Source organism: Rasamsonia emersonii (assembly GCF_000968595.1).
Source record: "Rasamsonia emersonii CBS 393.64 chromosome Unknown ctg1118621760414, whole genome shotgun sequence".
Classification (NCBI taxonomy): Eukaryota; Fungi; Ascomycota; class Eurotiomycetes; order Eurotiales; family Trichocomaceae; genus Rasamsonia; species Rasamsonia emersonii.
This window is the reverse complement of record NW_013563018.1, coordinates 13625-29929: the sequence shown is the minus strand read 5'-3', so window position 1 is coordinate 29929 and position 16305 is coordinate 13625. Positions and strand designations below refer to the sequence as shown.

General features: G+C 52.8%; 5 protein-coding genes across 5 annotated transcripts; 3 read left to right on the top strand and 2 right to left on the bottom strand.

Moving 5' to 3' along the window:
* Window positions 1–1655: 1655 nt before the first annotated feature.
* T310_6485 (isovaleryl-CoA dehydrogenase) lies at window positions 1656–3571 on the top strand (the record flags this gene model as incomplete). Its single annotated transcript, XM_013470699.1, has 5 exons — window positions 1656–2271; window positions 2322–2916; window positions 2981–3275; window positions 3432–3451; window positions 3544–3571. 5 exons carry the CDS (start codon window positions 1656–1658, stop codon window positions 3569–3571), a joined length of 1554 nt encoding a protein of 517 aa, XP_013326153.1.
* Window positions 3572–3779: 208 nt separating this feature from the next.
* Window positions 3780–6140, bottom strand: T310_6484 (tRNA and rRNA cytosine-C5-methylase; the record flags this gene model as incomplete). Its single annotated transcript, XM_013470698.1, has 1 exon — window positions 3780–6140. The coding sequence occupies one exon, from the start codon at window positions 6138–6140 to the stop codon at window positions 3780–3782; it is 2361 nt and encodes a 786-aa protein (XP_013326152.1).
* A 298-nt stretch (window positions 6141–6438) lies between these two features.
* T310_6483 (DNA repair protein rad14) lies at window positions 6439–8940 on the top strand (the record flags this gene model as incomplete). The annotated part of the gene is made up of 5 exons (XM_013470697.1): window positions 6439–6549; window positions 6663–7133; window positions 7665–7790; window positions 7847–8456; window positions 8525–8940. 5 exons carry the CDS (start codon window positions 6439–6441, stop codon window positions 8938–8940), a joined length of 1734 nt encoding a protein of 577 aa, XP_013326151.1.
* A 1117-nt stretch (window positions 8941–10057) lies between these two features.
* On the top strand, window positions 10058–13603 carry T310_6482 (Cell differentiation and development protein Fsr1/Pro11; the record flags this gene model as incomplete). The annotated part of the gene is made up of 8 exons (XM_013470696.1): window positions 10058–10160; window positions 10233–10517; window positions 10590–12407; window positions 12460–12667; window positions 13105–13116; window positions 13439–13479; window positions 13522–13550; window positions 13583–13603. The coding sequence occupies 8 exons, from the start codon at window positions 10058–10060 to the stop codon at window positions 13601–13603; spliced, it is 2517 nt and encodes an 838-aa protein (XP_013326150.1).
* Window positions 13604–14348: 745 nt separating this feature from the next.
* On the bottom strand, window positions 14349–15972 carry T310_6481 (GPI-GlcNAc transferase subunit P; the record flags this gene model as incomplete). Its single annotated transcript, XM_013470695.1, has 3 exons — window positions 14349–14395; window positions 14600–15112; window positions 15174–15972. 3 exons carry the CDS (start codon window positions 15970–15972, stop codon window positions 14349–14351), a joined length of 1359 nt encoding a protein of 452 aa, XP_013326149.1.
* Window positions 15973–16305: the final 333 nt, after the last annotated feature.

Below are 16305 nucleotides of genomic sequence, written 5' to 3'. Positions count from 1 at the left end.
GCGAGAGGCATCAAGATACTTTATAGCAACTGGTGGTAGCTTGACAGGTGCTGAAGGACAGCAAAAAGCTCAAGAGCATGAGGAGCAACTACAGGAATCATCTAGACCACGGACTCGAAGGCCACCAAGATGCAGTAATTGCAATCAAACAGGCCATAATCGGCTTAAATGCCCTAGTAAACAGTCTCCTTCTTTATATAGTCAAATTCATTAAATTTGGTTGCAAAATGCTTCAAGATTTACGGTTGTGTTGGTGGTTGAATTTTTTTCTCGGGGACCGCGCAGCTCGGTGGTCCGCGCAGCTCGGTGGTGGATTACGTTATGCTGGCCCCTATAATTTTAAGCTATAAGGTGACCAACCCCTAAGGAAAACCACCAAAACCTTAAGCAATCTTACTATATACTACCTAGGCATCGAGAATTAGGAGGGAAGGTAAGTAATTTGGAACCAAGTCATATATTACCCCATCTCTCCCAGTACAGAGAACATATATATAGGTTACATATTTCCCCTACTATAGTTATGCCAGCTACAGGACTTAAACCTATAAGCACCTTATTATAGTTTTGAGTCAGGACCCCCCTACTAACCAGTGAACTCTCTTCAGTGCCCGGGTAAGTAGGCAGATCATCACTCAGCCACCTGCTGGCTCCTAGATTATGTATGGTGAGATTAACCTTGAAACTCATGCCATCCTCTTCGTGCAGCGTTAGTGCTGTTCCAATCGCTATTCTCAGCTCCACCAAAGCCTCAACTTCTGTCAAGATGCATGTTAGAGCACTGGGTTCTGTCTGAGCTAGGCCCCTTCATTATCATGGAGTACATTGAGAACGACTGCGATCTTGTCGGTGCCCTCAACACACCAGGTCTCAAGATAAGGACCAGCCCATCTTAGACTCTGAGATCTTGGAAGAGAGGCCTAGGTCGATATGCGGTCAAATGGCAGACATTTTTGTTCAGCTGGAAAAACATTATTTAACGACATTAACTGTATCTCAAGCAATGAAGATGATGATTTCGACAACGTATGATAACGACCCACCGCTCTTTGACCCTGAATCTAAATAAGCTTGTGCAGTTGGGCAATTTCCCTCTGTATCTTTTGGCTTAGCATCTGTTAAGACTGCTTCTTCCAGTTCCATAGTGCTTGCTGAAATGCACATGGCTTACCTATCCACACAGCATTATTGTGCTATCAACTCAGCAGAAGACTGCAGGAAAAAGTATATTTGCCAGATATTTATTTTGCAAGCTGGCAAGAGAAATCGATTATGCTGCTATGACCATGGTCCTTTCAAGCTCTTCTGCTGCTTTAATGGGAGAAAACATGCACTCCAAATCTAGAAATAAACCGCCCAGCCAATACAAAGCCGCAACCACATGCTTCCGCCCACGCGGGACCAATCAGAACGCTGGGATTGCCTTCCCCGCGGATTGCCTGTGCTGCGATTCGGCCGAAGTGCCTCGGCTTGTCGGTCTTCCCCGGATTCGAGAAGCGACGGACATCTGATCTTCTTTCTTCTCCTCTACAACGTTTATTTGTGTCTTGGGGTATTTTAGTTCTATATTTATATTTCATTTCTGGTTCCACTGTATATACAGACATACCTCGACTTTGACTTCGTCGTGACTGTCGAGCTCCGGTTTGCCCACCATGCCCCAGCCCCATCCTCCCCTCACTCGCGCCGAAGTCGCCAAGCACAACAAGCCCGACGACTGCTGGTGCATTATTGACCATCGCGTCTATGATCTGACTGACTTCCTCGACGCACACCCCGGTGGCAGTGTCGTGCTGGCCCAGGTCGCCGGCAAGGACGCCACGGCCGAATTCTACAACCTGCACCGGCAGGAGGTCCTCGAGAGGTACAAGGACAGCCTCTGCATTGGCGTGCTGGAAGGCGAGACACCCGAAGTGATCGAGCAGAAACCCGGCGATCTGAGCCCCGTCCCGTACGCAGAGCCCCTGTGGCTGCGCCCGCAGTTTTCGAGCCCGTACTACAAGGACAGCCATCGCCGGCTGCAGCGCGCGATCCGCGAGTTTACTGACAAATACGTCACGCCAGAGGCGCAGCAGAAGGAGAAGGATGGCACCTACATCAGCCAGGAGCTGATCGATCGAATGGCGGAGACTAACATTCTGGCCATGCGCCTGGGGCCCGGTGAGCACCTGCACAACCGGACGTTGCTGGGCGGGGTGGTCGACGGCAAGGAATTCGACTATTTCCACGACATGATTGTGGCGCAGGAGCTGGTCCGGGCTAATGCGAGGGGTACGTGCTTTCGCCTTGAGATCTGATGTCTGTTCTGACAGGTCTGGCAGGCTTCCAAGACGGAAACATGGCGGGCATGGCTATCAGCCTGACGGCAGTGAAGCAGTGGTTGAAAAACAAGCCATTGCGGGATCGAGTGATGGACGAAGTCTTGTCCGGCAAGAAGAAGATGTGTCTCGCGATCACGGAGGCGTTTGCAGGCAGCGACGTGGCCGGTCTCCGCACGACGGCGGAGAAGACGCCGGACGGCAAGTACTACATCGTCAACGGGACCAAGAAATGGATCACCAACGGCATGTTCGCGGATTACTTCGTGACCGGGTGTCGAACGCGCATGGGATTCTCGGTGCTGCTGATCCCGCGCGGCGAAGGCGTCGAGACGACGCCGATCAAGACGTCGTACTCGACCGCGGCAGCGACGGCCTTTGTGCAGTTTGACAACGTCAAGGTGCCGGTCGAGAACCTGCTAGGCGAGGAGGACAAGGGCTTCATCGTCATCATGAGCAATTTCAACCACGAGCGGTTCATGATGGTGTGCGCGGTGGTGCGCATGTGCATGACGGTGGTGGAGGAGTGTCTGAAATGGTGCAACCAGCGGATCGTATTCGGGAAGAAGCTGATCGAGCAGCCTGCCATTCGACAGAAGTGCGTCTTTTCCCTCCTCCTCCTCCTCCTCCTCTTTCTTCTCCTTACTGATAAAATGATGCAGACTCGCCCGCATGATCTCCCTCTGCGAATCCAACCAAGCCTGGCTCGAATCCATCACCCACCAGATGTGCAACATGACCTACGCCGAGCAAGCCAAACACCTGGGCGGGCCCATCGGCCTGCTGAAATTGCACGCCACGCGCTCCGCCGGCGAGATCGCCGACCTGGCGACCAACATCTTTGGCGGCCGCGGCCTGACGCAGACGGGCATGGGCCGCGTGATTGAGATGTTCAACCGGACGTACAAGTTCGATGCTATCCTGGGCGGGACGGAGGAGATTCTGGCCGATCTGGGTGTGAGGCAGGCGATGAAGGATTTTCCGAAAGCGATGCTATAGAGTATATATGTGTGTGTGGATGTATATATATAGTACTGTGTTGGTATTACAGGAAGTTATATTTAGTTGTATATAGTACCTTTTCCGGGAACAGAGTATAAAAAAAAGTAACAGAGCACCACCGATCTACGTACGTATGTGCATAGTATGTGCATATATATATAATACCTAACAGACACGGCAGAAATAAATATAAAATGAATTGCGTTACATACTGTATATACAGGACAGACGCCGATACCAATGCCACATAAATCACAGAAAACAAGACAAGAAAATCCAATAAAACAATGCTTTTTTTTTTAATTGATATCTTCCAATGCACCTAAACCTAAACCTAAATAAACCTACATACAAGAAAAACAGAAACAGAAACAGAAGAAAAAAAAATTATTTCTATCTCTACCTATCACAAGCTCACAAAGCTAGGTAGCTAGGTAGGTAGGTAGCTAGGGCTATTATTTATTTTTTACCCTTGTCCTTGGGACTATGGGGACTCTTGGGGCTTTTGGGTTTGTCTGATGATTGTTGTTTTTGTTTTTGTTTCTGTTTCTGCTCCTTTTCTTGCTTTCCTTCTTGCTTTTCTTGATCCTTTGACTCGGTGGGTTGTTGGGTCTTGTCGGTCTTGTCGGCAGACTTGGCATCTTCTTTCTTCTCTTCTTCCTCTTTATTATTACTGTCGGTGTCATTCTTCTTGTTGTCAGATTCCGAAGAAGAAGAAGAGAACTGGTCCTGGTCCTGGTCCTGATCTTGCTCGTTCTTCTCCTCCTTGGCTGCCCCCTTTTTCGGCTTGTTCAGCACCGCCTTCGGGTTCAATCCCTTCTTCCGGATACGTCTGCGTTCGCCCCGTGCGATAATCTCCGCGTCGGCATCGTCGTCGAACGGGCCGAAGGAAGGCTCGCCGAACGGTGTGCCGGTCTCGTCTGTGATGGGCGTCTTGTCGACGACCTCTTCCTCGCCGGCCGCGCCGTCGGCGTTCTCTGCACCGGCAGCGTCTTTGTTGGCTGCAGCTGCTCCCTTCTTCGTCATGTGCGGGCTGGGACCAGTCTTCTTCAGCTTGCACACGAAGAAGCCATCCACGTTCTCCCGGTGCGGGAAGTATCGTCTCGCCAGCGTCATCTTCGGGTCGAACTGCTTGCCCATGTAGCTCTTGAATCCCGGGCTGCCGAAGTCGCCCAGTCCCGTGTCGACGATCTTCACGTTGGGCCGCTTCCGCAGCGCGTACTGCACCACCTGCTCGTTCTCCTCCACCGTCACGCTACACGTAGAGTACACAATGTAACCGCCCGTCTTGGAGTGGTGGTCCGTCGAGTCGATCGCTGCAAGCAGCAGTTGTTTCTGCATGTGCGGAATGGCCAAGAAGTCCCGCTCCGTCTTGGACGTCTTGACGCTGGGATCCTTTGAGATGACACCAGTACCCGTGCAGGGCGCGTCGAGCAGAACCCGATCGAACCCTCCCATGATCTTGGGGAATGCCTCGCGGGCATCGAGGTTCGATACAATGGTGTTCTTGACTCCCAGACGGTGGATGTTACCTATCAGACCCTTGGCACGCGCCTTGTTGGCATCGTTGGCCAGGATCACGCCGGTATTCCGCATCAGCGCTGCAATATATGTCGTCTTACCACCAGGAGCGGCGGCCATATCCAGAATACGCTCGTGGGGCTGCGGAGCCAAAGCCATGACAGGGAGGAAGGACGAGGCTGCCTGCAGCATGTAGTGGCCGGCCAGGTACTCTGGTGTAGCACCCAGAGGCACAGGCGACTCGAACACCTGCAGACCGACCTTGGACCACTTGCCCACGGGCTCCAACACCACACCTCGGTTGATCAGCGCCTGGGCCAGTGTGCGACGGTTCGTGCGCAGCGTGTTGGTACGGATGACCACCGGACGCGGCGTCTCGTTCGCTTCGAAGAAGGCAAACGCTTCCATCGGGGTGAACAGCGACATGAGCTTTTCAGCCATGAATGGCGTGTATCCGTAGTATGCGCAGATGTCGTCCTGCAAAAGCTGCAGGTAGTCCGCGCGGGACTTGCCCGGTTGGCCCAGATTGTGCAAGTCGCTCAAGATGCGAATCGTCTCGGTGATGCGCGTCCGGAGCAGCTTCATGTCCGGGGCCAGCCCAGCCTTTTTCAGCTCCTCGGCCTCCCCAAACACGTCGGGACGATCGCCTGCGATGTTGGTCTGCAAGGCCGAATCTTGCATCTCCTTTCGAGCCTCCTCCTCCTCCTCTGCTTTTTGCTGGTCCAATTTGCGCGACAGACCCTCCATGTTGGCTGCCGTTAGTTTCTCCTCTGCATCAGACATGTCTTCGTCGTCCGAGAACATGGACTTCCGGGGATGGTCTTCTTCATCTTCTTCATCTTCCTCTGAATCGAACACGGAATCCTCGTCGAAAACTTTTTTGCCGTCTTCCTCGTCCTCTTCCATACTGCTTCCGCCAGACCCATCGCTGACCCCGTCAAGGTCATCGAACTCATCATCCATCATATCTTCGGCATCGCTGCCCCAGCTATCCTCCTCATCATCTTCGGACTCCGATTCAATGAGTTTGGCCGGCTTCTTCTTTTCAATTTCCTTTTCCTTTTTTGCGGGCTTGTCAGCGCCGTCGCCCTTTGCTTTCCCATTGACCGTTACCCCATTCTGCTTCGGCTTTTGCTTTTGCTTCTGCTCCTGCTCAAGCTCGGCTTTCCTCCGCTTCTTGCCTGTCTCTTCCTTTGCGTCGGCCTCGGCGGCTTTTCGCTTCTTGAGGATGGTGATCTTGGACTCGTCAAGCGGGGGCGGGGGCCCCTGTTTCTTATTCATGCGACGGCCCCTACCCATGATGCCTGCCGATTAAAAAGAAATTAAACAGCAGAAGAGGGAGGGCTGTTTGGTGACAAATCTGCGATCTGTGAATTGAATGTGGGCCGAAATTTGCTTGGATTCGAGACTTTTTTTTTTCCGTTGTAAAGCGGTGAGCGTGGGCAGAATCAGATCCCGCAAAGGCGGTGAGCATCTCCAACTTTGGAACTGCTGCGAATCCACGCGATAAGAACGTACATCGTGGAAGTACTAGCTACAAGAACTCGCATTGTACACGGCATCTTGAGACACGGTTCTTTGCTCTTTGTATTTCATCATGACAGAACTCGCCTTCGCCAAATCTTTTCTCTCCGCTCTCGATGCCCGCCCGGTCAAGCTGCGGCCCGACCATGTCGTTGACCCGCAGACGATAGGAATGCGTGGGCCAGTACGTCGTCTCCTGCCTGATTTTACTTATGCCCTTGGATTAGAGAATCCATGAGGCAGTATCTAGAGATAAGATTGAAGCTAACACAAATGTTCCTTGTGATGATGGTCTAGTACACCCTCCCCCGCCTCCAGGCCCCGCATCCCCCGATGCCGAAGAAGATCAAGACGGCTGCAGCCCCCGGCTCGTTGAAATCAGTCACCGTTCAGCTGAAATCTGCCCGGAATCCGGTCTTGGAGTTTTCCATTGACAATGCGCCCTTGGCGACGACCACGGTCCACGACCTGCGGGAGGCAGTGCGCGAGCGCGTCGTCGCCGGCGACGGCAGCACCAACGAGCCCGTGCCCGCGGACAAGATCAAGATCCTGTACAAAAAGAAACCTGTCGGCGGCAGTGCCGAGAAGACACTCTCCGAGATCCTGGCGGACTCGGAGCCGGATGCCCTGAGCGGAGGGAAGACGGTCGAATTCGGTGTTATGATCATGGGAGGCGCGAGCGTCAAGCCTGCTACCGCCCGGACGACAGCAGCAGCAAAGGCGCCAGCGACAGGACCATCACCTCCCAAGCCCAAGCCCGGCCAGGAGGTGAGTGGGTTGGAAGCCCTCGCCACGGACGCTTTCTGGACCAACCTGGAGGGCTTCCTGGAGCAGCGGCTCAAGGATCTTCCCGCGGCGTTGCGGTTAGTGGGAGTTTTCAAACGTGCCTGGGAAGCAGAAAGCAGTCGATAGCGTTAATCAATGCATATCTGGCTTGATGGATAGACCATTCTGTGTGTCTTTTATTTTGATGTCTTTGGAACGTTTCAATCGATATGATGGCAGTATTACGTAGGCGCATTGTTTCTAGTGAAATTCTACAAATAGACTCTTTCCTACAGCCAGATACTGCTTCAGAAGCCCATCTTACGGAGTAGATATGAAGGAATGCAGCGTGGATGCCATTGGATATTGCTGAGAACGTCACGTGATGTAAATGGATTAGGTACCTAGGTACCTTTCCGCCTGAGGCATTCACATGTGGCGTCCTGATAACGCCTATCGATAGACAACTCCAACAAAAGCAGGGAGCACCGGTCCTCCACAACTTGAGAACGCCCCCTGGCTGGAAAGGCATAGATCATCCATCTTCTCCCATTGAAGATGGATGAACAGCGTCCCTCGACTCCGCCTCCTCCTGCGGAGGCCACCCCGTCGGGCCAGCTCCCGCGCGGTCCTCTGACGCCGGAGCAGCAGCGCCGAATAGTATGTTCGCACTTCAAATGGTGATTTTGAATCCACTGCGCTAACGCAGGAGCCAGGAAATCAATCGGATGAAGGCGAAGGCGATCCGTGAGCAACGTGAGGCTGAAGAGGCAAAGAAGGCAGCAGCAGCAGCTGCTGCACCGTCTGTCACCGGAGTCAAACGGTCGTTTGCCTCGATGACTGCATCAGACACCCCCGCGACACAGCGCGATGGTCGAGCAAATGGAGCGTCCACGGATCGGCCGCTGGACGCGATCCGGCCCGCGCGCAACTTTGCCAAGTACGTGGATTACGATTTCAGCAAGATGACCGACACCAAAGGCGGGTTCCTGACGGAGGAGGACGATCCGTACAACAAGGCGCTGCACGTGCGGGACGGCAAGGAGGAGCAGAAACCGGCGCACATGACGCAGCGCGAGTGGGAGCGACACCAGCTGCTCGAGCGTCTGCGTCGGGATCGGGCGGGACCGTTCGAGCCGGGCCTCAGCGTGCTGGACGACAAGAGTCAGCAGAAGACGTGTCGCGAGTGCGGCAGCCTCGAGATCGACTGGAAGTGGGAGGAGTGCTTCAAGTGCTGCGTGTGCAGCGGTTGCAAGGAGAAATACCCGGAGAAATATAGCCTGCTTACGAAGACGGAGGTGAAGGAGGACTATCTCCTGACAGACCGTGAGTATTCTTTAATCTTTACGATTCTTGTATCTATTATCTATCGACCAATTCTGACTGATTTCCAGCGGAACTCCGGGATCAAGAGCTGCTGCCGCACATGGAGAAGCCCAACCCGCACAAGGCCACGTGGAACAACATGATGCTCTACCTGCGGTACCAGGTGGAGGAGTATGCCTTTTCGCCCAAGAAGTGGGGGTCTCCGGAGGCGCTGGACGCCGAGTTCGAGCGTCGCGAGAGCGAGAAGAAGCGCCGGCGCGAAGCCAAGTTCAAGACGAAACTGCAGGATCTGAAGAAGCGGACGCTCGTGGAGGCGTACCGTCGCAACCGCAACGGCGCGGCGGGAGGGAATTTCGGAGACGACCTGGGAGGTGGAGGGCGACATGTCCATCAATGGGGGCGGGCGGTAGAGAATCCGGAGACGGGGATCGGCGTGAAGAAGTGTGTGGACTGTGGGATGGAAGTCGAAGAGCTGGAATTCTGACTGCTGCTTGTCGCGTTGCGGTGGTGATCTGTCTGTATTATAGATATACCCTGTTCTTTTGGCTCTGTGGGTTCATGATTGACGGCTATGTATTATAATCATCACGACCGGATTCTATTACGTATTATCAAAGAAATGAAGAATTGCAAGAAATATAGATTGAACATTATGGGGAAGGATATAAAACGACATGGTCTGCAGTATGTCCCAGCGCTAGATCGGTTACTGTCATCAGTCAAGCCCGTCAAGGCGTTCAGAGCCTGTACTACGGCATATTCTGCGATCAAACAGTCTTCTGCTGCATTGACTGAGTCAGGGAATTATATCGTATCAGTGGCGTACCAATAATACACAGCATTATTACAGGCTCAGCGTACTACATGTAAGGAGTCTCGAAGAAGCGTCAGGACTGGCTGTTTTCTGCTTCGTAAAGCCACTCAGCGAACGCAAAACGCCACCCAGTTCCTGATCGAAGAGTGTTGCCTGGGATTGTCTGAACAGAAGGGAGTAGGCGATTTCAGGAGAATCTGTCTCGCTGTTATCGATTCTTCTCCGCTTTGGTGCACGGGCGGAAAATAATCCCACCGCAGTCTCTGGGCTGGTTAGGATTGGGCTAGAAAACATCTCTCCTCCATCTCTCTCTCTCTCTGTTTTCTGGACTCACATTGACCTACTAAAGCTCTCTGGTTGAATACACAGCTTGTACTCTACTGCAGACACACCGCTCAGGCGGCTAATTAGCGGCGAACAGCGACGAACCTAGCGCCGCCGCAGCCGGAGAAAAGAGACGGCCGACGAGACACGCGCGACCTCGACAGACTGCTTGCTTGCCTTTCCAGCGCCAGATCTCAACTGCCCACCCTCAGACACGCTGCATGTGCTGAAACCCGACGCTCTCTGCCTCCCGCGTTCTCGACGTGTCCCTGATCGACGACGCTGAGCCCAGCCAAGACCAGCCAGCCAGCCAGCCCGCGCTGTGACGACGCTCTGGTCACTTGGCCATTTTGCGAGCAGGAAACCGACTGTCCAGCATCTCTCCACGTCCCGCACGCCGCTGCTCTCGTGAAGACTCCGCCATTGGTGCCTTGATCACATGGCCTGGCAGTCTCCCTCTGCCATGGCCGGGAGTGGTGGTGGGCTCCCTGGTGCGCCGGGGGACGGCGTCCCTGGCGGTGGTGGACAGCAGCAGCAGCCCCAGGGCACCGAGTACACGCTGCAAGGTAAGTGGGCGCTCAGCGTTACTGTTGCTTATTCTGTCTGACCGGTATTCTGACCACTCGATTCGCTCGCAGGCGTCATGCGCTTCCTCCAGACGGAATGGCACCGGCACGAGCGAGACCGCAACGCGTGGGAGATCGAGCGCGCAGAGATGAAGTCTCGCATCGGTCGCCTGGAAGGGGACGTGCGGACCAGCAAACGGCTGCACGAGTCGCTAAGCAAGCATGTCCGGATGCTGGAGTTGGCGCTGAAGAAGGAGCGCGAGAAGGTCCGCATCCTGACCAACGGCGAAAAATTGGACGATTACCGCGACCCCAAGGAGATCGCCAAGGAGAGTCTGAAGAACCTCCGAGAGAACTGTGCGCGCTGCCTTTTCTACCGTTTGGGTTCATTTGTTGGGAAATTGAGCTGACCGGAATCTCTTACTATAGCACGTGCCAAGTCTAACAATACCTTCCTCGATACCGATACCGAGGCCGATGACCTCAACCAGTTCGATATCCGCCACGATGCTGAACGGGAGAAGTCTCGCGTGTTTCTGAACAAGTGCGCGCAGGAAGTCGCCTACCATGTGATTCCCGCCTCGCACCCCCCGCCCGATCTCACCGATCAGGACCTCCAGGGGAACCTGTACGGGAACCAGCAGATGCCCCAGCAGAGTCTCGACGACGTCTATCTCCAGCAGAGACAGAAGCAGCAGCAGCAACAGCAGCAGAACAACATGATGGTCCGAGAGGCGGCTCTGCAGAACCACCAGCCCATGATGTCCAACTACGCTGAGAATGGCGGAATGGGCCGTCCGATGGCTTCAGTCGAGCGCAGGAACTTTGAGACTCAGCAGACCCCGCTGACGGCGATCGACAACAGGAAGCATGCCATGGAGCCCGCCGCTGACAGCGATGATCGTGCTGAGGCGGGAAAACAGACCTTGGATCCCTATGGTCGCCAAATGCCTGTTGAGGAGGATTCTCGGCCGCAGCAGCGCCAGACGGAGGATGCCCCAGAGGATCCAGACGGGTGGAATTTCGATGACACATCCAGTCAGGAGACGCAGTTGGAGAGCATTCCTCCCCGCCGACCGGACACCGACGCCTTCCCCAACGCGAACTTCGTATCTCCGCCCCGGGGATCTCACCGCCGAAAGAGCTCGGGGTCCTCCCGGCGCAAGGATGGCAGTTCGGAGACCAGAGACGTCACGGGAGCCGCACAGCAGAAGACGGATTCCACCTTCAAGGTCCGGTTCGCGCTCCGCGGTCACCTGGACGTGGTGCGACAAGTCATCTTCACTGGCGGCGGTAGCCCATCTGAGCCCGAGATCTGTACCTGCAGTGATGACGGCACGATCAAGCGGTGGATCCTTCCGGCATCGTACGGCAGCAGCGGTAGCACGACGGCAAACGACCTTGATATTACGAGCTACTTCACGCATCGGGGCCACGTTGGCGCTGTGACTGCGCTGGCGGCTTGCCCTGCGTCGCCGAATTTCTCCAACGGGGGTCGTGCACTGGGTGATGGCTGGGTGTTCTCTGGCGGACAAGATGCCAGCGTGCGTGTCTGGGAGCGCGGCCGGGTCGATCCGAAAGCCACCTTGGATGGGCATACCGATGCTGTCTGGGGGCTGTGCGTCTTACCGGGCACTGCGGGATCCGTGTTTGGCGATCGATGCAGCAACTACGGAGGACCCGATCGCATCCTGCTGGCGTCGGGGGCTGCTGACGGCCGGATCTTGATCTGGGCTGTGAGCGCGCCGCCTCAAGTGACGTCCCCTCAGCCTGGTGCACGCCGGGGCGCTGGCAGACGGGCCAATTCGATATCGTCTGGATCCAACTTCCCATCGTCACCGCAGCCGAGCACTGCAACGAGCACGCCGTTTCATTACACACTTGTGCATCACATCATGCGCCCCGATTCGCCTTCTCCCACGTGCATCAGCCCGTTGTCGCTGGCCGGCGTGAACTTTGTGGTCTCGTACACGGATGCGTCGATCTTGGTTTACGACACTAGGACTGGCGAGGAAGTGGTTGGGATGGCTAGTCTCGAGACCTACGATGGCACACCCTCGACGGGAGTGAACTCGGTGGTGACGAGCACGATCGGATTCGATGGCACGGCCAATCTGGATCCGAACCGGGCGTTGACGGAGGAGGAAGCCGTGGTGCATGGGGCTACGGGCACGAGCGGGGGTGTCGAGGGAGTGATTATCAGCGGCTACGAGGATCGATACATTCGATTTTTCGATGCCAACAGCGGTAAGTCCGACGTAACAAATATAAACGTGGCAATTCGATACTGACGTCTCAGGCCAATGCACCTACACCATGCTGGCGCACCCCGCTGCCATCTCGTCGCTGTCTCTGTCGCCTGATGGCCGGGAACTGGTATCAGCCGGGCACGACGCGAGCCTGCGGTTCTGGTCGCTGGAGAAGCGCAGCTGCACGCAGGAGATTACGAGCCATCGGGTGATGCGGGGCGAGGGTGTGTGCTCTGTTGTCTGGAGCCGCGATGGCCGGTGGGTAGCGAGCGGCGGAGGCGATGGCGTTGTGAAGGTGTTTTCGAGATGATTACGACGTACATTACATTTGTCGAGCGATTCAATCGATTGGAAATGTTTTTTTTTCTTTTTCTCCTGTCGAGCATTTGCAATGGCGTCATTCATCCTTCCTGAGCTGAGCAGCCGGGCATTTGTTCTGTTCTTTTTTTTCCCTTTCATCTCATCATGTGCTACTACTATTATGTACTCCCCGTTTCATTCCCCCTTTCCCCCTCTTGTTTCCCCCTTGTTTCTCACTTGTTTCTTCTGTGTGATATACCTGCCTGCTGTCTGCCCTACTACCTATTACCTTCGTACAATGGCGCTTGCTTGCTTCTTGCTTACTAGCTTGCTTTTGTTTTTCTTGTGTAATGCAAATGAATGTACTCCTACTCCTACTCCTATTATTCTATTAGCTACCTAGGTAGGTAGGTAGGTACTAGGTACTCCGCTGAGTACTGCCTATCCTATCGATGGATCAATCAATCAATCAATCAATCGGATTCTGATTGATGTTGTCTTTTATTCCCCTCTTGGATGCATGGAAGAGAAAAACTAAACAAATAGATAAATGAATGAATGAATATGGTCCGTCCCGTCTGTCTGTCTGTCTTAGGGTTAGCATTGAATTGTATTGCATTGCCTTGCTCATGAATGTCATTGAAGTGGAATTGACATTGATTGACACTGGCACTGTGCCGTTGAAGTGCAATTGCAATTGAAATGGAAATGAAATGGGAATGGGAGTAGTTCATCTACCCAGTTATCTACCTATCTAGGTACCTACCTAGGTATGTACTGTACCTATCTACCTACTTATCTACTTATATAAGGTACTTCCGTACCTCCCTACCTACCTAAGGTAATACTGTATATTACTATTACATCACGCAGGCTAGTAGTCATATTAGATAGCTAGCTAGGTAGCTAGCTAGGTAGGTAGGTATATTATAATTACACGTGATTATTTATTAAGAAAAAAAAGAATAATTAACCCATTGCGTGGCATTGCATTGCATTCCATTGCACTTGTTGTTCGTTGGTTGGTTGGTTTGCTCATCCACTAATATTACTTACTGCCTTTATATATACATATAGTATGGAATATCGTTTATTAATCCTCGTCTGTAAATAAATGTCAAGTCAGTATTTAGTATTTCTTATTTAGTGTTTAATGTAATTTAATTTAATGAGATTAGGTGTTAGGTAGGTATTAGGTGTCATTTTTTGGATGCATAAGATAACGCGAATATTAATTAATTCAAGTTTAATAATCTGAGAGGTAAATATTTAGTTTAATGTCTGTCTGTCTGTCTAGCTGTCTAACTTAATTAATTAATTATTTATTTAATGTCTGATTGATTCATCTACTATTACTGCCACTCAATGTTATATATACCTAATATATCTATATCTATATCTATCAGAATGGAATATAAGCAGTGCAGAATAACTAATTGCATTTTCGTTTTTTTTGTTTGTTTGTCCGTCCTCATCTCACAAGTAAATAGCAAAAGTTCAGTGTTTGATTTAATTAGTTTAAATGTGATTAGATCAGATTAGGTAGGTAGGTAACTGTTTTGGATGGATTCTTAAGATAACGTGTATATCTTAAATAGAGTTAGTTCAATCTGAAGGTAAATATTATGTCTGCCATGACTCATCTAGTTACAGTTATTTCATGGTCTTTTTGATCAATGCTGAATGCTGTATGATGTTGTCAGACATACTGTATGGGGCACAAATGAAAAGAAAAATCTAGATTATCTGCATGATAGCTAGCTGCTGCCTAGGTTGACAGATATGAAAGACGAAGAGAGATGGCCATTTCATTAAACTATACATATATATACGCATTTTGTACAGTACAGTTTCATTAATATTAAGATTAACATTAATATCGCGTCGTACCATATCGACTTCGACCCTGCGCATCAGAAGAAAACTCATGATTCCGCCGACTCGTACTGCTCTCCGACTCAGCCTGCTCTTCCTCCGGATCTCTCTCCCTCTCCTGCCCGTACAACACCTCGCAGACCCCTCCCACAGGGATATCCATCACCGCGTCCGTCCCCTCACTCCAGATGTCCTTCCAGTTCCAGTTCGAGGGCCGCCGGTTCTGCACCGCGCCCATCGTCTGCGACGTCGCTGCGCCGGGCTTCATCTTCTCTGATCCACCCGGTCGGCGGCGCCCCTTGCCGTCTATCACGGCGATGTTGGCCGCCTCGTCCACGATGTTCTCGATGCTGTTCATCGGTAGTGTTAAGTACCCCGTGTTGTACGACGCGAGCGCCACGTAGATGTACACGATCGTCATGACTAGATACGCCGGGATAGCGAGCGACCACCACCTGTTCGGATAGTAGTAGATGCCTAGCTGGTGCAGGAAGGGTGAGGGGAGGTACGACCAGAGGAGGTAGATTACTGCAAAACAATTAGCAATGAATTCCGTCCTGAGATAGCTGTCACTGCGTGAGGCACTTACAGAATGCAAACGACGACGCCAAATACAGCACAAACCCGTAGTACTCGTACGTCGGCACCTTCGGACTCGCCCGCGGCACCGTCGTCGCATGCCGCGCCGACTTGGCCACCGCCGCCTCCGTGTCGTTGGGCGTCTCGGCGTCAGACGTGTCCGGCGTCGTGGGCCGCGACGTTGTCGTCGAGAACGGCGGCCGCAGGAGGGAGGTCAGCGACGGCGACGGCGGGAGCGGCGTCGGCGGGCGGTTGTAGAAGGGCGGCGCAAAGGCGTTGTTGGGGCCGTTGAGCGAGCCGGTCGACTGCATGAAGGGACGATGCATTGCGACGTTGCTGTTGTCATCGTTCCGACCAGCTGCATTGTCTTGATCTTGATCGTCGTCTTCCTCTTCCTCTTCTAGTTCCTCTTCTAGTTCGAGTTCCAGCTCCTCATCCGACGCCGTCGTCGACTCTCCTCCTCCTCCTCCTCCTCCTTCCCCCAAGGAGCCGTTGTCGAGCGAGTATTGCGATTGGAAATCTGCCTCATCTTCGACTTCGATTCCGGCGTCGACTTCTGCGGCCGCATTGTTGTTGTCATTGCCATTGCCACTGTCCATTCCGTGGAATGTATTATTGCTATTGTTATTTTCCTGCCCTGCGTCGTCCTCACGATAGTCGTTGTCCTCGAGCGGACTCCGGTCTGTTGATGTTGCTGCTGCTGCTGCTGTCTGCGACGGCGAACTCTGACTCTCACTCTCCATCGGCGGAAACGGCTGACTCGAGGAGGCTGACGACGAATTCTGCCGTCTGTCTTTTTTCCGTGGCATTTTTTTTCTTGCTCTTCGTTTTGGTGCGAGAGCTGTCGTGATGGTGAAAGTTATTCTAGTTGATTAATTGTTGGAGATGCTGCTCAATGGCATCATACTGCCGATGTTCACCGCCTTGTGGTGTGATGGCTGTCGCATCCAATAGGAATAGATATTGATATTTCCGTCAAACAGTCGAAACGAACTTCAAATGTTAGTAGACTGTCGTCGTTTATTTCTCAATTACTGTATTTCCAGTCTGTATTAGTGGACGTTATTTGCCTTTGTAAAGGATATAAGGAGCACTCAACAAGCGTCGACTTCATGTGCAACTACACCTAGGTACCCGCTTAC